Source organism: Trichosurus vulpecula, chromosome 2 (genome assembly GCF_011100635.1).
Source record: "Trichosurus vulpecula isolate mTriVul1 chromosome 2, mTriVul1.pri, whole genome shotgun sequence".
In the NCBI taxonomy this organism is placed as follows: Eukaryota; Metazoa; Chordata; class Mammalia; order Diprotodontia; family Phalangeridae; genus Trichosurus; species Trichosurus vulpecula.
In genome coordinates, this window is record NC_050574.1 from 49295822 (window position 1) to 49318503 (window position 22682).

Consider the following 22682-nt stretch of genomic DNA (forward strand, 5'->3'; position numbering starts at 1 on the left):
CTACTGCCTGAAAACTAGACGGTAAATTCAGAAAATATTAAGTGCCAACTGTGTACCAGGCTCTGGGTTCGATTCTAAGGATATGCACACACACACACACACACACACACACACACACACACACACACTCTCTCTCTCTCTCTCTCTCTCTCTCTCTCTCTCTCTCTCCCTCCCTCCTTTCAAGGAGCTTACATTCTAGTTAGGAAGCAATCCTACACACACAATTCTGTTTTAAAAAAAAAATGATGGACCATGGAGAGCATGCAGAATCTGGAGTCAGAGGACCTGTTCAAATCCTGACTCTAACATCTGACACCTGTGTGACCTTCGCCAAGTCACTTCAGTTTGTCCAAGCCTTCATTCCCTTATCTGTACAATGAAGGGGCTGGACCAGATGAGCTCTGAGGTTCCTCTGAACCCTAAATCTGTGCTCCCGTGAGGAGACTGTTCATCACACACGGTCAACAAGCCTGCTATTAATACAGTGATATACATAATAAAATACCTGGCACTCTGTAGGCCCTGCCCTCGAGACACTCATTTTCATTAGGGGAAGACAACATGTATACATTAGAAGTGTATATATAAAAGAAGTTTATACAGAAAAAAATTAATTTTGGCAGTAGGGCTTAGAGGCTGTTGTTCGGTTATGTCCAATTCTTCATAACTCCATTTGGGGTTTTCTTGGCAGAGGTACTAGAACGGTGTGCCATTTTCTTCTCCAGCTCATTTTACAGACGAGGAGACTGAGGCAAACAGGGTCAAGTGACTTGCCCAGGATCACACAGCTAGTAAGCATCAGAGGTGACATTTGAACTCAGGTCCTGCTGAGCTCCATCCACTGTGGCGCCACCTAGATGCCCCAGTGGCTGTGGGGATCACAAAAGGCCTCATGTAGGAGACAGCACCTGGGAAGAACCTGAAAGGAAACAAGGGAGTGCAAGAGGCCTAGATGAGGAAAGAGAGCTTGGGGGGAGGGGGTGGTGGCTTGGAGTCAGGAAGACCTGAGTTCAAATGTGGCCCAAGATACTCACTAGCTGTGTGACCTTGGGCAAGTCACTTACCCCTGTTTGCCTCAGACTCCTCATTAGTAAAATGAGGCTAATAATGGAACCTACCTCCCCTGGGATATTATGCTGCTCAATGATGTACCCCCGAGAGGTCAAAGAAATGACTGTGGGCACTGGCGAATGTTATGACTAATGATGAAAATAACCATCGCTTATTAATGACCATTTTGACTGTAATTGATATCTACAGAGCATTCTCACAGACACAGTCTCGTTTGATCCTCATAAACAGCCTTGGGGGGAAAACTGAGGCCAATGAATAAACATTTATTAAGTGCCTACTCTGTGCCAGGCTAAGTGCTGTAGATACCCCCCCCCCAAAAACAACTTGCCCTCAAGGCTCTTCCAATCTAATGAATTAGCTGCACAGAACCACTGAATCTCAGAGGCCATCTGGTTCAACTTCTAGAAGAAAAAGATCCCCCCACTGTAATATCCCTGACAAGTGGTCATCCCAGCTTAGCTTGAAGACCCTCAGGGTGAGGGGTATCCCCTACACCAGGGGCTGCCCACTCTACTCCTGGATGGCTTTAATTGTCAGGAAGTGTTTTCTTCCCCCCTAAACCTGCCTCTTTGCCACTGATGCCTACGACTCAGTGTCCTGCTCCAGGTCACTCGGTCAGTAAGGGATCCGGAAGGGGAGGTGGAGAGAGGGCTGTGTTTGGAGTCAGAAGACTCAGTCTCAAGCCCCAGCCTGGGACTCTGGGTAGGTCATGGCCTCTTCATGCCTCAGTTTCCTCTTGTGTAAAATGAGGTGATTGGATTAGGTCTCTTCTGACTCTCATTCTGAGCCCCTGCCTTCCAGGTCTCTCTATGCCAACCCCTATGTTTTGTGTGCACACACATTGCTTCTCATAAACACACCCATACCAACACACTCAGACACTGTTATACAAAAAGACCTCCTACCTGGTCTCCAGGACTCTTCCTCCTGGGCATCTAGGGCTGACATAGTGAGGTCTTGACCCTCTGGGAACACTCCCTTAGTCTTCTGGGCCAGGATGTCTGTCCTGTACGCATAGATACTTCCCCCCCTCCCCTCTCCCTGCTCTGAGAGAGAAGTGTGAGCTGTGCTGACTGGTGAGGGGGAGTGATAGCTGTCTCAACAACTCACCACCACCCCTTCAATACTTTCTCCCAGTCTTTCAACGCTTACTTCAGCAATGAACACAGCCGGCTGCTCCTTCTTTGGAGGCAGGTAGTGGGCTTCAGGAGGCTGGTCAGTGAGATGAAGACTTCCACGGAGAGGTGAGGGCCCAGAGGGAGAGGGCAGTGACCTTCAGGGAGAGGGGTTGGTCTTTGGTCTTGCCTGCTCTGAGTTTGTCTCGCACCTTGGGTCTTGTGATGTGGAAGCCAAAGGCCGGTTTTAGGAGGGACAGACAGTGTTCAGGACCTGCTGACATCTGACCTGGCCAGACCACATCTCAAGTGTTATGGTCAGTTTGGGGTACCTTGTTTTAGAAAAAACAGTGGAAGATTGGAACAAAACCAGCCAGGATGGTGAGGGGACTGGAAACCAGGTCATATAAAGATTGACTCAACAAACTTGAGGAACTTCTTCTGGAGACTTGGGGGTCATGATCCCCACTTCGGAGTATCTGAAGGTTGTCACATAGGAGAAAGATTGGACTCATTTTCCTTGGCCCCAGAAGGCAGAACTAAGAGTGGTAGGGAATTGCAGAGAGGAGGATTTCAGTTTGAGGTCAGCAAAAACTTCCCCTCAAGTGAAATGGGCTGCTTGGGAAGTAGGGAGCTTCTGTTCACTGGAAGTCTTCAAGGACAGGCCGGGTGAGCATGACCCTGACATAGTGTGGCAGGGATTCCCGTTCACATGTCTGTTGGAGCACATCTATCCACAACTAGCATTTTTTCAAGCACCTACAAAGTGCCAGACATTGTGCCAGGCACTGACGATTCGACTACAAAGTATGAAATCATCCCTACCTGCAGGGAGCTTATGTTCTAATGGAGAAGACAAGGACATATACAGATTTACACAGCATAAATATAATATTAAGAAACATGGAGATACAAAATCATTAAGTGAAAGGTCCTTCTGGAGGGAGGAATCAGCACATGGGAGGGTCAGGACAGCCTTCAGGTAGAAGGTGGTACTTGAGCTGTTTCTTCGAGGAAGAAAGGGGACTCTGAGGCAGAGGTAAGGAGGGGGTACATTCCAGCCAAAGGCGTGGTGGAGGGAAACGAAGTGAGTGAGGAGCAGAGAGAAGGCCAGTTTGAGAGGCAGTGATGAATGTCCATTGAGGCTGCAAAGATAGGTTGAGACCAGGTTGTTCAGGTCTTTAAAAGGCAAACAGCCAGACAGCTAGGTGGTGCAGTAGATAGAGCACCAGCTCTGGAGTTAGGAGGATCTGAGTTCAAATCCTGCCTAGCTGTATCACCCTAGGCAAGTCGCTTAACCCTGATTGCCTTAAAAAGGAAAAAAAAAAAGGAAACAGAGCAGCTTGTATTTTATCCTGGAACAATAAGGAGGCACTTTTGGTGGTTGAGTAGAGGAGGCACAAGGTTAGATCTAAGAAAAAGCATTATGTAGGATGGATTAGCGTGGACAGAGGCTGAAGATGGAGAAACCAGTTAGGAGGCTGCTGTAGTGATCTGGGAGAGAGGTAAGGGCTTGAATGAGGAGGCAGCTGTTCGAGGGAGAAGAAGGGGTTGGATGTAAGAGATGTTGTGAAGTCCCTAAGTCCCTTCTGAATTTTAGTGACCACCCCTGCTCCTGTCCCTTGACAGGGACTTGTCCCAGCTGGGCATAGAGCTGGCCCGGACCTCCCGTACCATCCACTCAGCCAGCCTAGGGCTGAGCGGGAGCCTCCGGCTGGCAGAGAGCAGCAGCGAGGCCGCCATGGAGAAGGCAGCCCTGCTCCGGGCCCAGCTGGAGGAGCAGCTGCGCGACAAGGTGCGCGATATGATCCAGCTTCAAGTGAAGACTGACCTGGAGAAGGCCGAACTCAATTCCAGGTCAGTCAGTCAGTCAACAAACATGGATTAATCCCTTTCTGTGCCCCAGACACAAGGCTAAGCCCTGGGGATGCAGCCACCAGCCAGGCCACAAGGCATGGCCACAACGCTGCACAGTGGCTTGGATATCTTGGCTTCCAGCTTCTTCCCTGGCTGGCTGGATCTTGGGGGTGACTCATTGGTTCCAGGACCGTAGAGTCTGGGCATCCAGCTCCCATAGCTTTGGGCTCCCAGGAAGTCCAGGGGAATGGGGATGGATGAAGATGGGCTGGGGGGAGGGGTGGATCCTCTTGCCTCCCCATACACACATTCAGATGACATGCCGTGTGTAGAACATTGTACAGTTTGACTGCTCTGCATAAATGTTAGTTATTATTATTGGTGTTTCAACAAAGATTTATTAAGCGCCTATGCCACTGTGGAAGGGCACATAGAGAGGTTCAGTAAGACAGTCCTTGCCTTCAGGGGCTCCTATTCCAAGAAAAGGGTAAAGGGTATAGACAGATCTCTGGAGTAAATGGTGCTGCTAAGGGGGCTGGACTGGGGGGCCAGAGTCATCCCCTCCCCTTGTCCCACCAGGGTGAACGAGCTGACCTTGCTGGTGGAGCAGCTCCAAGGCCAAAACTCAGAGAAGGACCGAGCCAATGAAGCCCTGACCCAGAAGATGGAAGCATTGGTGAGAAACATGTTGGGCTGGGGGGTGGGGAGGAGATTTCCCTGGCCTGGACGTCTCTCCCTGGGACAGAGCCATCCCTAGGGCTAGAAGTCATGCTGGAGCAATAGAGGGACTGGAGAGTAATACCCTCCAGATTCAGGGTACACTAAACCAACCGCGTGTCTGATGAAGCCCTGCATGGACTCATTCCCCCTAGAGTAGAGACGATGTGGTTGGTGGCTGGGCTCAGCATGCCTCACCCAGGTCTCCTACTTTCTCTGCCCCTGTTACCACCTAGAAGTATTTGCAGTAGAGAGAACACTGGCTAGAAATCAGGACACTGGGATTCTAGGCCCATGTCTGCCCTTAATTCAGTGTGTGACCACGGGCAAGTCATTTTCCCTAATTTGTTCTTTGATTCTTCCAACTCTGACATTTCATGTTCTAAAGGCCCTCCCAGCTCTGACATCCTATGTTCTAAGGGCCCTCCCAGCTCTGACATCCTGTGTTCTAAGGGCCCCACCTCCAGCTCTGACATTCTGGGTTCCAAGTCCTCTCCCAGCTCTGGCACTCAGAGCAAACTTGCCCTCTGCCAGGACCCTATGGGAGGTCCCCTAACCCCAGCCCATCATCTTGAGTCTGGTTCTGGGGAGGAAGACAGGGATGGATTCAGGCTTCTTAGGTGGGGGAGAAGAGATTGGGTCCCCAAGATAGAAGGAAGGAATCAAGTTCCCCTTTCTTGCCCTCTCCTCCATGGGACCTGTAGGAAGCTGTGCGGCTTCAAGAGCAGGCGGCCATGGAGGCTGAGGAGGTGGAGGCCCTGAGGAATGAGTCAGAAGTACTACAACAAACTCTGCGGGACCTGGCCCAGGTGCGAGGGCTGTTGGGTCAGGGTGGGGATGGTGAGAAGCCTCAGAGCAGAGGTGCCTGATGGGAGGAGCCTTGCTGCTGTGGCTTTGGAGGAGGTCTTTGTGGGAAATGGACTCCTATGAAATAGCCCCCCCACCCCATCCCTGAAGGCTGGGGATGAGCAGTCCCAGGTGCCCTGTGCTCCAGCCTAGGGAAGCTTGTCTCCCCTTCACCCCCAGCTGGAGCATCAGACTAGACAAAAGTATATAGAATAAGGAAAGTGGGTTGGCTCGACCTAATCTGGGAGGTCTCCCTGGAGGAGGCATACAGACTGGAGCCAGGGTAAGGAAAACACTATCCCTGGGGTTCTAATATCCGAGGGGAGGAGGATCCCATATCCATATTGTCACCCCACATCCCTTCCTCCTTCTGCACCAGGCTGTCCTGTCCGACACAGACAGTGGTATCCAGATGGGCGGGATGGAGCGCACCCCTGAGGCCTCAGATGGCAGTCTGCGCGGCCTCTCTAGCCTGCGAACCCCTTCCCCGCTCCGGCGCTCATCACCACGCCCCAGTGGCTCCCCTCGCCCCAGTCTGTCCCCAGCCTTCTCTGATTCTACCCTCGCCTTGGTCCACTCTGCCCTGCACAAGAGACAAATGCAAGTCCAGGTAGGAAGCCTGGGCCTTTGCTCCCCTGACCAGTCTCCATGGGGAAGGAGAAGGAGGAGCTGGGATTCCCTTGGGGGCTTCCCCTTCCAGGGCTTGGGCTGGCCATAGTGGACAGAACTGGGAGAGCAGGATGGACAGGAGGCTACTGGGAAGTGGGAGCCCAGTCAGGATAGTACTGTGGAGAGAAAAGATGAGGGACTCATTGGAGCCAGCAGGCCTGGGGCATCCAAAAATGTGAACAGGATTTCCTTCTGTGTATTCACTTGAAGGCATTTTCCTTGGGACAGGGATTTCCAAGCCTTGGGGGAAAGATTACGCACTGGAAATTTGGGGAGCGCTCAGGGACAGGAATGAGGGGCTAGATATCAGGGATGAGCCTCGGGGTGTGTTCAGGGGCCAGGATTTGTGGAGCTAAGTGCCAGGGGTGGAGGGGCCAGCATCTGAGATGCAGACTTAGTGTCTGCACTGGAGGTGGGAGGGATGTAATGCCGAGGACGAGGACCCCAGGGATGGGCTGGGGGGTGGAAGACTCTTCATGGACATTCACCGAAAAGGATGGCAGGGACCAAGGCTCAGGACATTAAGTGGGATGGGCTAAGTGTAAGTGACGGGGACTCCATGTCAGGGGTGGAGGGGCTCAGACTCGGGGATGGGGGCTCAGAGTCAAAGATGGTGGCTCAGGGTTGGGGATGGGGGCTCAGAGTCATGGATAGGGGCTCAGAGTAGGGGGTGGGGGCTCAGGGTCAGGGATGGAGGTTTAGGGTCGGGGATGGGGGCTCAGTCAAGGGGAGGGTGCTCAGAGTCATGGTTGGGGGCTCAGAGTAGGGGGTGGGGGCTCAGGGTCAGGGATGGGGGCTCAGGGTCATGAATGGGGGCTCAGGGTCACGGATGGGGTCTCAGAATCAAGGATGGGGGCTCAGGGTCAAGGATCAGCGTTAAGTATGAAGCATAGTAATTAGCACCATGTCAAGGCTCAGGGTCAGGTATAGTTAGTTGCACCATGTCCGAGGTCAGAGCTCAGTCAGGAAAGCTCTGTCCTGCCCTGAATTTAAGAATCTCTGCCGTTCCCTGGGATGGTGAATGTGGGATCCACGGCCTGGGCACCTGGGAATGTATTGCAAAGCCGCTGAGGGTGAAGATGATGGGCCCTGATGGTCCTTGGGGCTGCGGCTCCCTACAGGACATGCGAGGGCGCTATGAGGCCAGCCAGGATCTTCTGGCCTCCCTGAGGAAGCAGCTGGCGGACAGCGAGGCTGAGCGCCGGAGCCTGGATAAGCAGGTGCTGCAGCTTCGGGACGTGGCTGATGGTGCCGTCCAGGCCAAGGAAGATGCCCTTCGAGACATCCAGAGGCTTCGCAGTGCTCATGACCTACTGAGCAGGTGCTGGGACCTGGCCCTGCTGGGGCAAGGGAAAGGAAAGGAGGGCTTGGGCCTGGCAGCCTCCACCCTGCCCTTGGCAGAGGTCCTGGAGTTTGCAGGGAGACCAAAGCAGAGGCCCAGAGAGGCAGGCTGACTTGTCCAAAGCCATCCAGTAAAATATTGATGGAACCAGGGCAAAAACTCAGGATTCTTGCCCATCAGACCTGAAAGGGGAAGGGAAGAACATGAGGGGAAGATGTTAATAATAGCAGGTGTTTCTTAAGCAGCAAATGTGTGCCCTGCCCTGTGCTAGGCCTTGGGGTAAAAGGGAGAGGGACAAAAACATCCATAAAATGTTTGTGCTGGTAACAATATTGCAATATAGAAATGTAGAACAAAGAATGTGGGATTTGGAAGGGCGCCTTAGAACACAGAATATCAGAGCTGGGAGGGCCCTTAAAACATAGGATGTCGGATCAAGATTAAACCTTAGAACGCAGAATGTCAGCTGGGAAGGGCCTTAGAACGTGGAATATCAGAGCTGGAATGGCCCTTAGAACCTAGGCTGTCAGAGCAAGAATTAACCTTAGAACACAGGTTGTCAGAGTTGGAAGGAACCTTAGAGAGCACGTTATCCCCCACTCCCTCACACATGGTCTTGGCCCTCAAAGACTTTCCAGTTTGTTTGGGGAGGTAAGGCTTAAACATACGCTATAGAGAACATAACAGTATCTAACCGAGTGCTGGATTGTGGGTTTTGATTGTCAGTGTCATGGAAGGCTCTAGAAGAGAAAGATCAGTGTGTGGGCTGCGCTGAGCTGGGCTTGGCAGAGCAGGGGAGGCTTCCCGGAGGAGGCTGAGCTTGTTAGGCCTTGAAGCACAGATTGGATATGGAGAGGGGGAGAGGAGGGCTGAGCAGCTCTACCAGTACTGACTGCCATGGGGCAGGCCAGCTCCCATCCCTTCCTCCCTTAACCACTGCTTCTCCCCCTCTCCCCCGGCCCTTGGCAGCGAGAAGGATGGACTGGTACGGAGCCTGGCAGCCATGCAGATGCAGGTGGAGATGCTGCAGCAGGAGAAGGAGAAGCTGCAGCTGGCCCAGGATGAGCTGCAGAGGCAGAGGGACCAGCTGGAGGAGGAGAAGGAGGATATCACCCAGGACAGAGAGAGACTCCACAAGGAAATAGAGCGGGGGTAAGAGGGGGCTCCCCTACTCCTCCCACTCCCCCGCCCTGTCCAGACCTGGCCATATGTGGAGAACAGAGAACGTTACCCCTGGAATTCTCTCTTTTTACAGAGGAGGAAACTGAGGGCCAGGAAAGGGAAGTGACTTGCTCTGGGTCACCGAGCTCTCAGGAGGGACCAAAGCTGGGAGTCAGATCTAGGTTTAGGGCATTTTCCATCACATCCCATGGTCACTACAGGAGACCTCCATAGTCATCTGCTAGGTCTTGGTCTGGTGCTTTCGAGTTTCCCATGCAGTTTCTCATTTGTTCTCCACAGTATCCATAGTAGAAGACTGAGTCCAACTAACACCTCCATTTCTGTGGCTGGGGGCCCTTGACTTATCACTGCCTATTTTGGGCCATCCCTTCCAACACAGGAGAGGCAGCAAATCTTGGAGCCCAAGGACTTTAGATCTGACAGTCAGGCCTTGAGAGTGTGGAGAAGAAGCTCCCTGAGGCCTTTCATGACCTTGGACGGGGAGGGTGGAACAGGGAGAAGCAGGAAGGAAAGTTACCCACTTTTTCATCCCTGTTCTTATTTTGGGCATCACCATCCTAGTCACATGGGCTCAGTGTCATCCCAGACTTGTCTCACTCCTCACTACCATCATTTGCTGAGTCTTGCCAATTTGTAAATGTTTTTTACATCATCATAATTTCTCCCAGTACCCCTCCCCCTTCCCTTCCCAGAGAGTCATCTCATATACCAAATAAAATTTTTAAGACCAAAAAAGAAAGAAAAATGAGAAGAAAAATCATAACTGGTCAATACATCATAAGTCTGAATTATAGTAACACTTGTGGACCTTCTGCCTTCGCAGAGGGGTGGAGGCGTGTCTTCTCATACCTCTCCTTTTGAACCATTGTCATGACTAGATGCGTAACCCTGGGCAAGTCTCCTTGGTTTCTTCATCTGTAAAATGGATACACTCACAGCACCTGTCTCCCAAGGATTAGGAGTTGTCAGGATCAGAATGCTTAGCACAGTGCCTGGCACAAATGTCAGCCGTCATCATCACTGTTACTTTGTAACATTTCACTTCTGATATTTGTCTGTGGCTGATTTTTCCTTTTACATTGTTGCAATTGTTGTGTATATCATTTTCTTGGCTCCTCTGACTTCAGTCTGCATCAGTCCACGTCGATCTTCCCAGGCTTCTCAGAATTCATCACATTCATCTCTTACAGCCCAGTCCTATTCCATCACTCCCATGGACCACATTGTGTTTAGCCATTCTCCAAGATCTTGGCCAATATCACCTCCACTCTGTCTCTCTCGTGTGCCCCCCTTCTCTCTGCTCACACGGGCCACCAGCCTAGGACGCCATCACCTCTCGCCTGGGTTATCACAGTCGCCTCCTGGTTGGTCTCCCTGCCTCATCTCTCCCCTCTCTAATCCATCCTCCACACAGCTGCCAAGGAGACTTTCTCAAAGCTCTGACTATATTACTCCCACGCCCTAATTAAACTCTGGTAGCTTCCTATCACCAAATACAAACTTCTTGGTTTGACATTTTAAGTCCTGCACAACCTGGCCCCAGCTTGCTTTTCCATCCTTATTTTATACATTACTCACCTTCATGTGCTCTAGATTTGGGCCAAATCAGATTTCTTGCCTTTGCACACGTCTGGTGTTCTATCTCCAATCTCCATACCTTTCTCTGCATTGGCTGTCTTCTCTTCACCCGCCCTCTCATTGCCTAAAGTGCAGTCCCTCCTCACTTCTCCCTCTTAGAATCTCTAACGTCCTTCAGAGTTCAGCCCATGGACCACCTTCTCCATGAAGCCCTCCCTAGTGTCCCCTTGAAATTACCTTCTATTTATTATGTATATGCTTATTTTGTATATTATTATCCATGTATGTGCTGTGTCACTCAATAGTATGTAATCTCTTTGAGGGCAGAAATTTTTTCATCTTTGTCTTTGTGTACCGAGTGCCAGGCACATAATAGGTGCTTAATGTCTGTTGGTTGGTTGATTGATAGTCATAAACAGCTGGAGCAGCTGGAGGTGAAGAAGTCAGGGCTGATGAAGGAGCTGATCTTGGCTAAGGAGACCCTAAGCAAGGCCACTTTGGCAAAGGAAGTGATGGAGGCCGAGAAGACGGAGGTGACGGAGGCGCTGACCAAGGTGGGATCTTCCCCAGGCTCCTAAGTTGACAAAGACCCCCTGCCGTAGCTCGCTGTCCTTATTGGATCAGAGAATTCCGGGCTAGAAGGGGCCTTAAGGGTCTGCAGGCTTGGGGGGCTTCGTTCCTTGTGACTTTGTTCATAGAGTTAGAGAATCCTCGAACATGAGCCATTGTCATTGTTTGGTCGTGCCCAACTCTTCATGACCCCATGGACCAGGGCGCTCCAGTACTGTCCAGAGGGTTTCTCGGCCAAGATCTAGCAGGGGTTTGCCATTTCCTTCTCCAGTGGCACCTTTTGTCAGAACTCTCCACTATGACCTGTCCGTCTTGTGTATCCCTACATTGTGTAGCTCAGAGTTTCACTGAGCTACACAAGCCCCTGTGCCATGACAAGGCAGTGATCCAGGAGGGCAGTACCAGCCATAGAAAGGAGAAATAGCATGGCATATCAGAGCTAGAAGCAACCTCAGAACCTGGAATTTTGGGTTGGAAGGAATCTTAGATGGAGCAGGAATTTTAGATCTGGGAGGGGCCTTAGAACACAGAATGTTAGATCTGAGAGGACCCTTAGAACACAGTTTCAGAGCTGGGAGGAACCTTAGGACACAGAATGTCAGATCTGGGAGGAACCTTAGGACACAGAATGTAAGGGCTGGGAGGGCCTTTAGAACACAGGATGTCAGAGCTGGGAGGAGCCTTAAAAATAAGTACACATCCCAGCCTCCCCTCCCCCTCCAACTCCCCACCCTCCCCCCCAGAGTAGCAGGGAAAAGGCCAGCTTGGCTGTGTCCAGGTCAATGGTAGTAATGGGTGCTCTGATCCCTTGCTGTAACCCTACTACTCATGGGTCAGAGTATGGCTGTGACAGCTCCACATTGGATGCCACTGAAGGGGATCTCATTATAAGGTGGTTTTAGCTGGGAGAGCAGCCTATGGTATGGACTTGGGCCAGTATGATGATAGGAAGCCGGCACAGCTGAGTGTATCTGGACAGAGGTGGTTGGTTAGAACCACGGATAAAGCTGAGGCTTGACTAAGACCCTGCCCTAGCCCCCAACCTTAGGTGGCCACATCCTACCTTGGTGAATCAGCCTGAGGGCAGGGGTGGGGATGGCTTAGGGCCAAAAGGAATAACTGCAAGAAACTGGTCAGCTGTGTCCTTGGGCTGATGGACTCTTCCCCTGGCTTCCAGCTACTCCTTGAGCCCTCCCTGACTGGGCTGGCTTGTCCCTTCCCAGAGCCCTCCAGTGAAGACAGGCACTCTGACCTAGGGCCCTTGTCCTATACCAGGAACTCCTGGGAAGGTGGGGGAAGGTGGGGGGCGGAATTCCCTCTACCAAGGCCAAACTGGCACCTGCTCTGCAGCTTAGAATCTTAAACAGCTGCTGGGCCCCAGAGGGGAAGAGGCTTTGCCACGGTCACCAGGCAGAGCTGCTATGTCTGGAGGCTCTGGCCCCCCACCAGGCCTGGGCTGCTGCTGGACTTCTGGCCATGGGGCAGGTCTTCCTCATGTCTAACCTCAGTGCCCGTCATCTTCCCTTGGATCATAAGCCCAATCTGATTCATTCCTGCCAAAATTATATTGGCTTTGTTTCTCTTTGCTTTTTCTACAGTTTGTTGTATAGAGTGATTTTTTTTTCTTTTTCTCTTTTTGTTTGACTATTCTCACCTCTGTTTCCCTGTGTATTCCTGTCTCTCGTGTCTGTATGTCTCTTTATTTCTTTTTTTGTGTATCTGCTTTATTTTGAGCCATCTCTCTCTGGGTCTCTTCCCCCCACCTATTTTTTTCTCTCCCCTGCCTCTCTCTCTCTCTCTCTCTCTCTCTCTCTCTCTCTCTCTCTCTCTCTCTCTCTCTCTCCCCCCCTTCCCTCTTTCTTTCTTCTCTCTCTCTTTCCCTCTCCTTCCTTCCCTCCCTCTCTCTTCCTCCTTCCTTCCCTCTCTCTTGTTCTCTATCCCTCTCTTCCTTTTTCTTTCTCTTTCTCTTCTTTCTCTTCTCTCCTCTGTCTCTCCTTTCTCTTCTCTCTTCTCTCTCTCTCCTTCTTTCTCTTCTCTCCTCTCCTCCTGCCCTCCTCTCTCCTCTCTTCTCCTCTTCTCTCTCTCTCTCTCTCTTTCTCTCTCTCTCTCTCTCTCCCCCCATCTGTCTGCTTTTATCTTTCTGTTTCTGTATATCCCCTCCCTCCTCCCTCTCTCAATCTCCTTTGTCTCTCTGTCTCTCCCTTCTGCCTGGTTCTGTATAATCCTCTCCATCTGTCTCTCTGCCTCTCCATGTGTCTCTGTCCCTCTTTCTCTGTGTATTCCTGCCTCTCCCTCCTTTCTCTCTCCTCTCCCTCCTTGTCTGTCTCCTCCACCTCTCTCCGGTGTGTCTCCCCTTGGATTCCAATCTCTTTCTGTGTCTTTATCTCTCTCTTTCTCTCTGCCTCTGTCTCTCTGTGTCCCCATCTCTCCCCTCCGTCTTTTTCTGTGTCTCTCTTCCTGTCTGTATACGCCTTCCACCTCCCATGATCCTGCACTCTCTGTATCCATGTCTGTCTCTGTTCCTTCATGTTCTTCCATGTCTCTGTCTCTCCAATGTCCCCGGACCAGGCGGAGGCCAGCAAGGCTGAGCTGGAGCTGTCCATGAACAAACTGAAGGGAGAAGAAGCATCTCTGCGGGATTCTTTGTCCAAACTGAGTGCCCTCAACGAGGGCTTGGCCCAGGACAAACGGGAACTGAACCAACTCGTCTCCCAGGTACTACCTGCCTGCCTCCTGGGGGAGCAGGGAAAGGGGCATAGTCTCGTCCCTCAGACACCTGCCTGAGCCTTACCCCTAGGCACCGATCTGTCTCTATGGGTGGCAGCAGGAGGCCCTCCGTGATCCTGGATCCAGCCAGCTGCCACGGGTAGGGGCTGCTCTAGTTTTCCTCTCCACACCTTCTCTCCTGCCTTTCCTTTTTCTCTCCTCTGCTTCTATTTCCTTCTCTCCTTTTTTTCCTTTCTTCCCATCTTTTTCTCTCTTCTCTGTTTCTTCTCTTTTTTCTTTCTCTTTTCTGCCTATATTTCCTTCCTTTTCTTCTTTCTCTCCCCTCCTTTCTCTCTCTCCTCTTTCTCTGTCTCTGTGTGTTTCTCTTTCCTCTTTTCTTTCTCTGTCTCTGTTTGTCTCTCTCTCTTCCTCCTCTTTTCTCTCCCTCTCCCCCTCATCTCATTCTGTCTCTCTACTCTTTTCTCTCTCTCTGTCTTTCTCTGTCTTTCTCTCTCTCTCTGTCTTTCTCTCTCTTTCTCTCTCTCTGTCTTTCCTCTCTCTCTCTCTCTCTCTCTCTCTCTCTCTCTGTCTTTCCTCTCTCTCTCTGTCTGTCTGTCTTTCCTTTCTCTCTCTCTCTTTCCTCTCTCTCTGTCTGTCTTTCCTCTCTCTCTCTCTCTCTCTCTCTCTCTCTCTCTTTCCCTCTTTCCCCCCCTCCCTCCCTCCCTCTCTCTTCTCCATCCTATAACTCTTCTTTCTTGGGGGCACAAGACCCGAGTTGGGATCCTGGCAAGTCACTATTACCCTCACTGGGCCTCAGTTTCCTCATCTGCAACATGAAGGGATTAGACTAGATGGCCTCTGAGGCTGCAGGTCCTTAACCTTCACTCCTCTCTTCCTTCTCTGTCACACTTATTCTCTTTTCCTTTCCCTTGCTTTTCTTTCTCCATTTTTCTCCCTCCTTTCTCTTTCCCCCTTTTCCCCCTCTCTCTTTTCCCTCTTCTTTTTTCTTTTTCTGTGCCTTGTTCCATTTACCTCCTCATTTCCACCGTTCCATCCCCAGAGAGTCCTTGGGAATTTCTTCTTCCCTCCCTTGGCTTCCTGATTTGGGGGGCTTCCTGGGAGGTCAGTCTCAGGTCCAAAGGGCATGGGATCTGGACCCAGGGTTCCCCTGATCCCCTCTCCCTTCTCCTAGCTTGAAGAGGAACGGGGAACCCTCCTTGGGCAGAGGCGAGATGCTGAGCAGGAGAAGGCTGCTGCCCAGGAGCAAGTGGCCCAACTGGAGCAGGAGAAGCTAATGCAGGAGGCAGAGAGGCAGAGTCTGGAACGCTCTCTCCAGGCCGCCGAGCTGGCTCGGGAAGCCCTGGAGCAGCAGCTGCCTGCTTTTCAGAAGGAGCGTGGCCAGCTCCAAGATCAGCTGGGGCAGGTAGAGAGAGGCAGCCCTTCGTTCTGGGTGGGGCAGAGTCCCAAGGGACACCAGTGCCTGTGGGGGCCCAGAATGGGGCAGAGCTGTCCTCAGTGCATCTGGCTTGGGGCAAGAAATAACTTTTTTTTCCTTTAAAAACAAATTTTCCCTTTTATTTTTTTTCAAGAATTAATCCTAATGCTTCTCCAGCATAGAAACACAATGCTTAGAGTTAGTCACTACCCATCAGGGAAGACTTCCTGGAGGAAGTGGCTTTAAATACTGGATTTTGAAATTGCGGAGGGATCTGGATGGGCAGAGACCATTCAGGTGGGGACTGGTTGGGGGGAGGAAGAGAATCACAAAGGATCCTGGGAAAAAGAGCTCCCAGAGCCCAGGAGGGGAGTCTCAGGACAACTCTAACTGGGGACTTTCGCAAGACTTCGACCTGGGGACTAACCCATCTCCTCCTGTTCCGGGGCAGCTGTCAAGACAGTTGGGGGCACAGCAGGAGGAACTGCAGAGAGCTCACAGAGACGCGGACCGGCATTCAGAGGCTCTGGAGCGGGCTTTCCGGGAGATGGAGTCACTGACCAAGGAACGGGCCAGCCTGCTAGTACAGCTGACCGCCTCTGAACGAGAGAATCGATCCCTGACTGAGGAAGTGGCTGGCCTCCGGTAAGGAGATCACAGGGTGGGGGTGGGGTGTCTCCATGTACCTCACCTAACCCTGTAGCAAGGTGGGGTTAGGTGGAGGGGTGGGAATGTACGTGTGTAGGAAAGATAGCTTGGGGAAGAGGGCAGGTCAACTAAAGAGATCGGGAAAGGCTTCCTGTAAGAGGAGGTACACTAGCTGAGCTTGAAATGATGCTAAGAGGTGGATGTGAAAGGGAGTGCCTTCCAGGAGTGGGGAATACAGCCTGTACAAAGGCCTGGCAGTGGGAGATGGAGAGCCAAGTTTGAGAAATAGCAGGAAGCCCAGTTGGGCTGCAATCTACCACCTCCAAGCCTTTGCCCTGGCCATTGTCCCTCTCATAGACTCCTTACTGCCTTTAAAAGATTCAGCTCAAGCACCACCTTCTGCACAGAGTCTTTCCTATTCCTCTTAAGCGCAGGGGCCCTCCTTCCTGAAACTGTCGCCTATTCATTTTGTATTTATTTTTTACATCATATGTACATCTTGTCTTCTCTGATAGAATGTAAGCTTATTGGGAGGAAGAGTTTCATTTTTGGTTTTGTATTTCCATTGCCAGGCATGTAGTACGAACTTAATAAATGCTTTTTGATTAAGTGATTGGTTGAAGATGAACTATGTGAAAGGGAGAATATTGGGTAGAGCCACATCGCGGAGGACTTTAAATGCCAGGCTGAGGGCGTTACGTATCTTGGGCAGTAGGGAGCCATTGACGTTCCTTGAGTAGGGGAGTGGCAAGGTCAGATACTCATTCTGTGGGGAGAGTAAGGGTGGGTAGCAATCATGGTAACATTCTTGTTTCTGTAGCCTTGAAGACTACAAAGTGCTTTCCTCACAATGCTTTTCACATGAATATTAGCATCTCCACTTTATAAGGGAAGAATCTGAGATTTAAAGGGGACAGGGAAGTACTTCAGGGCATGACTCTTAGAGGAGAAGCCAAGCTGAACCCCAGCTCTGACTCCAGGACTAGGACACATCCTTCCCAAGGCACAGGGCACAAGGCAGGCTTTTGTCTGTAGGCACAGTAACCCAGAAGCTGTGTTTGCCAACACAGAGCTGTGTGAGGTGGGGCCTGCCTGGCCTTTGCCCTAGCTCTGCTTAAGGAAACCTCCACTGGTGAGTGTCGCTCCAGGTGTGTGGAACAGAGTTACAGACAGGCAAAGCTTTTCCCATCAGCTGGCTCCCCCATCAGGGTGGCTGGGCACCGCCTGAGCCCCGTGTCTGGATGGAGCAGGTGCCCCGGCCCGGCCCCCCCCCCACCTAGGCCTTCTCTCCAGAGGTGATTGTGCCTGCTCTGGTCATACCCTAATTAACTCCCTCCCCAAGGCTCAGTTTCTTTCTCTGTAAAATGAGAGGTTGGAACTGACTCAGGTTTTTTAATCTGGGGACTGTGGATAGATGTCACGGAGTCTGTAACTTGGATGGGAAAAAACTACATCCTTATTTTCAGAAACTTTTCATTTTCTTTGGAATCCTCTGGATTTTATTTTATGCTTTAAAGACCTTTTTCTGAGAAGGGGCCCATAGACCCCATCAGACACTGCCAGAGGGGTCCTGACCCAGAAAAGGTGATTCCTGAACTAGGTCATTTCTAAGCTCCCTCCCAGCTTTGACATTCAGTGTTCTAAGGCCCTCTCAGCTCTGACATCCTGTTTTCCAAGGGCCCTCCTAGCTCTGACATCCTGTGTTCTAAGGGCCCTCCTAGCTCTAACATCCTATGTTGTAAGGCCCTCCCAGCTCTGACATCCTGTGTTCTAAGGGCCCTCCCAGCTCTGACATCCTGTGTTCTAAGGGCCTTCCCAGCTCTGACATACTGTGTTCTAAGGACCCTCCCAGCTCTGACATCCTGTGTGCTAAGGGCCCTCCCAGCTCTGACAGTCTGTGTTCTAAGGCCTCTCCCAACTCTAATATTCTATGTTCTAAGACCCCTTTCAGCTCTGATGTTCTGTCTTCTAAGGTATGCTCAGGTACTCTGTGTTCTGAGGACCCTTTCCACCCTAAAATCCTGGTCTCTAAAATTCCAGAATCCCCAGGGAGGTGGCCACACTTGGGAGGGCACTAAGTCCACATCTTGGAGGGCCTGGGCTTGCCTCACTGGACCTCTATCTCTCCCCAGCTCAGAGAAGGACACCCTGGAGACCAGCCTGTTTGATGCCCACCGGCAGCTCAGCCAGATGGAGGCACGCAGGGAGCAGCTGGAGGCAGATGTGCAGGGCCTGCTGCTGGCCAAGGAGACTCTGACCGGTATGGGCCCTGTACTTTAGGGTAACGAGGGTGGGTGGGGGCCAGACTGGGGATCTCCTCATCTGGGCTGGTTCCCAGGGCACAAGCCCAAGATGTGCCATGCCTGCCCTCCTGGCTGCTAGAGAGCCCGGGCCAGGCTGGAGCATCCTCTGCCATGACTCTGGGGCCGGACCATCCCTTCTCTCTTGATCCGACCTCTGTGCTCTCTTTCATGCAGTCAGCTGGCATTCACTGACTGCCTGCTAAGTATCAGGCCCTGAACTACAAGCTGGGGACATAAAGACAAGCACAAAAGGCCCTGCCTTAAGGGAGCTTCCATGCTATAAGCAGAAACCCCCACAAAACATATACAAAGTAATATCTGCGGTTGAGGGTGGTCACTAGCATCAGGATGGGCTTCCTGTAGGAGGTGGCACCTGAGCTGGGGACACCTGTTCCACTCAGGGGAGACTAGATAAGCAGTGATTCATCAAAGGAGACAGAGGAGAGGTCACATACGTAAGATGGAAATAGCATAAATGCTTTAGAGACCAAAGTGGCCTTTAAAGTCACGTAGGCCGCTAGGGGGCACCATAGTGCACAGAGAGCCAAGCCTAGAGTCAGGAAGACCTGAGTTCACAACCCCCCACTTCAGAGCCTTGCTAGCTGTGTGACCCTGGGCAAGTCACTTAACCTCTGCCTCAGTTTCCTCATGTGTACAAGATGGACAATAATAACCTCTGCCTCCCAGGGTTGTTAAGAAGATGAAACGAGATAAAATATGTCAAACACTTTGCAAACCTTAAAGCTCTATAGAAACACCAGCCGGCTGTGGTTATTATCTAGTCTGATTCCATCTTTTTACAGGTAAGGAAACTGAGGCCCAGAGACATTCAGTGACTTGCCCACAGACACATGGAAAAGTGGGAAAGAGCCAGATTAGGAAAAGTCAGGGAGGAGGGAATAGGGAGGACAAAGGGGGACGTGGAGGGCGGGGCGTAATTTCCAAAGCTGCCGAGTCAGGAGGAAGATGGAGAATAGGGAGTGATATCAGCCAAATGTTAGGATGTGGGGTCGCCTGACCAGGGAGGGACCTGGGACTAGAACCCTGACTCCTGGGTTTAGCTGCTGCATCTTCTTACTCTTTAGCATGGCAGGGACATTTCTCAGTAATCATCTCGGAGTGTAGGCTCTACAGAGGCTTCCTCCAGGGCCCTCAGGGTGCTGTCCTCTGGGAATCTTCCCTCAGTGTGGCTGTGAAGCTATGGCAGAGCTGGGAGGGCCCTTAGAATGCAGGGTGTGTCAAAATCCCCCTCCTCATCCTGCCTCACAGGGCAGCTAGTGGGCCTTCGGCGGCAGATGGAGACCGAGGTACAGAAACTGGTTCGGGACAAGGAACTGCTAGCCCAGCAACTGGTCCAAGTGGAGCAGGAGGCCCAGGCCACCCTTCGAGGAGAGCAGGCAGCCCACGACGAGGATGTGGAGCGGCTGCGTCAGGAAAAGGTTTGGGGGGATGGGAGGGGAGCTGCTGGGCTAAGCATCAGCACGGAAGCTGAGGCCCAACCAGGTGGGGCAGGCAGGATGGAAGGAGCGTGGGGCACCCCTATCCTGAGGCCCAGAGAGGAATCACAGGCTGTAGAGCTGGAAAAGAGCCTCTGACATCATCTGGTCTCACCCCAGATAAAGAAACAGAGACCCAGAGGGGATCAGTTTACTCAAGGTAGTGTGGAGCAGAGGTGGCATTTAAAGTCAAGGCCTCTGACTCAAAACCTGGCACTCCCATCAGCGTACTGACATTGATCTTCCTCCTGAATGCTTTACCTCCCATTCCCTCTAGGGAAACAAAAAAAGATGGAGGGATGGATGGAGATAGATACATAGACAGAAGGATGGATAGATAGATAGATGGATAGATGAATATAGATGGATGGATAAGAGATAGATATAGATGATGGATGGATATAGATAGACACACACATTTGCATATATTATTTAAGTATATTTTTTCTAGAAGGGATGTGTATATATAAATACACTCACGCATCTATGCATATACGTACTTTTTCTAGAGGGGGTATGTGTGTGTACACATACATAGATATAGCAGTTTGAACAACTTCATTTTTAGTTGAAGACACTGAGTTCCGCAGAGCAGAATTCTCCCAGGATCCCACAGGGAGTAGGGAGCTCCCTTTGTGACCCAGGTTCCCTGACTCTGAACACCTAGATATCAGATCTAGGCAGTCTATGCGGTGAGCTAGTCCGGTCAGTCAAGCATTTATTAAGAACTTACTGTATACTTCATCAAGGTCACACAGCCCATCAGCGGCAAAGTTAAGACTGGATCCCCAGCATTCTGACTTTCAGGCTGTGGTTGGGGTCGCCAGTCCCCAGCGCATGCCTGCTCACGCCTGCCCTCACTCCCCCATCCCTGTGCAGGAGGTGGCCCGCCGAGAGCTGGAGGCAGAGCGGACGGAGCTGCTGCATCGCCTGAGTCAGGAGCGAGAGGAGCTGTTGGCCCGGCTCGAGGCAGAGAAGGAGGAGCTGAGCGAGGAGATCACGGCCCTGCAGCAGGATCGGGACGAGAGCCTCTTGCTGGCTGAGAACGAGAAGCAGCAGGTAGGAGGAGGCGAGGCCTGGAGCCCCTCTCCTGCCTCACTCAGCGGATGTTCCCCGCTGAGACTGGAAGCAGGGAGATGGGGTTGTCACTGTGTTTTACCGCCACTGACAACGTCTGGAAAGTCACTGATCCCCCATACGCCCCGTCCTAATGGGCTCAGATCGGTGGTGTTAAGGAACTAGCCGGGGTGGCAGCAGCATGACCCAAGCAAATCAGTCAGTCTCTTATGCCTCAGTTTCCTTATTTGTCAAATGGGGATGGTAGCATCGTTGTTGTTCAGTCATTTTCAGTTGTGTCTGACTCTTTGTGACCCCATTTGAGGTTTTCTTGGCAAAGATACTGGAGTGGTTTGCTATTGCCTTCTCCAGCTCATTTGACAGATGAGGAAACTGAGGTAAACAGGGTGAAGTGACTTGCCCGGGGTCACACAACTAGTGAATGTCTTAATCCAGATATGAACTCAGATCTTCTTGACTCTATCCACTGTACCACCTAGCTGCCCATCATAGAAATGTTAAAAACTGGGAGAGACCTTAGAACACAGGATGTCAGAGCTGGGAGGGCTCTTAGAACACAGAATGTCAGAGTTGGGAGGACCCTTAGAACACAGAATGTCAGAGCTGGGAGGTAGCTTAGAACATAGAATGTGAGAGCTGGGAGGACCCTTAGAACGCAGAATGTCAGAGCTGGGAGGGCCCTTAGAACACAGAATGTCAGAGCTGGGAGGGCCCTTAGAACACAGGATTTCAGAGTTGGAAGGGCCCTGTACAGGCCCTGTACCGGGCATGTACCCTGGCATACCCAGCATGGCCTTCTTTAATCTGCTTTACTAGGAAAGACAGCTTTTTAGGGGTCAACAATCTTCTTTTAATTACATTCATTAGTTCAGGGGAAAAGTCAGCACCCTGAACGTCGAAGAAAATACAAACAGAGAAATTAGACCAACAGACAAGGCTCTGACTGCCTGATCAAAGCAATATTGCTATATGCTTTACATACACCACTGGATCGAGAGAGCCTTTACATCTGAGCAGTCGGGGAGCTCTGAACACACAGCTGCTCAGTCTTGACCAGGTTATCAAAAGATCCTTCTCATAGGCAAACCCCCAAAGCAAACTACCAACTCAGAGTATATATACTTCTCAGAGCTAGAAGGCATCACGACCCTCGTGACTCAGTGCCTAATTAGAAACTAGCAAAAGGTGTGAAAGCATTCCTACAAGCAAGGCCCTCCTTAGCAAGCTTCCTTAATGGGCTCCACGTGAGGCTTATTAATGGCCGGAGAAGATCTTATATCCCATTAACATTACAGGCACTTAGAATATAGAAGCTGAGAGCTGTCAGAGTTGGAAGGAATCTTAGAACACAGAAAGTCAGAGCTGGGAGGGCCCTTAGAACACAGAATGTTAAAGCTGAGAGGGACTCTGAGAGAAGGACTTCCTAGGTTCCAGAGGGCACCAGCTCTCCCACTGATGTCAGCTGGAAAAGTTGATGTAACCTTAGCCTCCATTTGGCTTAAAGGACATACCGCTTAGGACCAGGGAGGTGAGACTCTCACTTTTTTCTGCTCTACTCAGACCATGCCTGGAATATTTTGGTCAGTCCTGGGCACCCTGTGTTGGGAAGGATTTTGATACTGAAGAGTAACCAGAGAAGGGCCACCAGGATGGTGAAGGGGCTCATGATGCCATATGAAGATTGCTGAACCAACTAGGGGCATTTAGTGTGGGGAAGAGATGTAGGGCAGAGTCAGGATGATAATAGAATCGTCAAAGATGCTTCTCTAGTGCAGGAAGGTTGGCCAAGCCCTTCATGGGTATCGTCTCACTCCATCCTGCCAACAATCCTATGAGACAGGAGCTGTTATGTTCCCCGTTTTACACATGAGGAAACTGAGGTTGAGAAAAGTTAAATAGCCCACTCCGTTAATAATAGTGATGATAATAGCAGCTAACATATCCATGAAGTGCTTACTATGTCCCTGGCACCTTAAGGGATTTGTTGACTTCTAAGGTGCTTCTGTGATCCTGTGTGTGTGTCTCTCCTTCTTTCCCTCTCTCCCTTCCTCTTGTCTGATCTGTGTC

The 22682-nt window shown here is 51.2% G+C and overlaps 1 protein-coding gene across 1 annotated transcript in view; it reads left to right on the plus strand.

Moving 5' to 3' along the window:
• The window catches only part of CROCC (ciliary rootlet coiled-coil, rootletin), a 69767-nt gene that overhangs the window by 29527 nt on the left and 17558 nt on the right, over window positions 1-22682 (plus strand). Inside the window, exons 8-21 of the mRNA XM_036745286.1 lie at window positions 2212-2318; window positions 3819-4046; window positions 4626-4722; window positions 5468-5572; window positions 5989-6219; window positions 7400-7599; window positions 8590-8772; window positions 10790-10934; window positions 13519-13665; window positions 14849-15079; window positions 15543-15736; window positions 17872-17999; window positions 19312-19481; window positions 20418-20597. Coding sequence (XP_036601181.1) covers window positions 2212-2318; window positions 3819-4046; window positions 4626-4722; window positions 5468-5572; window positions 5989-6219; window positions 7400-7599; window positions 8590-8772; window positions 10790-10934; window positions 13519-13665; window positions 14849-15079; window positions 15543-15736; window positions 17872-17999; window positions 19312-19481; window positions 20418-20597 — 2346 coding nt within the window. The remainder of the gene's footprint in view (window positions 1-2211; window positions 2319-3818; window positions 4047-4625; window positions 4723-5467; window positions 5573-5988; window positions 6220-7399; window positions 7600-8589; window positions 8773-10789; window positions 10935-13518; window positions 13666-14848; window positions 15080-15542; window positions 15737-17871; window positions 18000-19311; window positions 19482-20417; window positions 20598-22682) is intronic.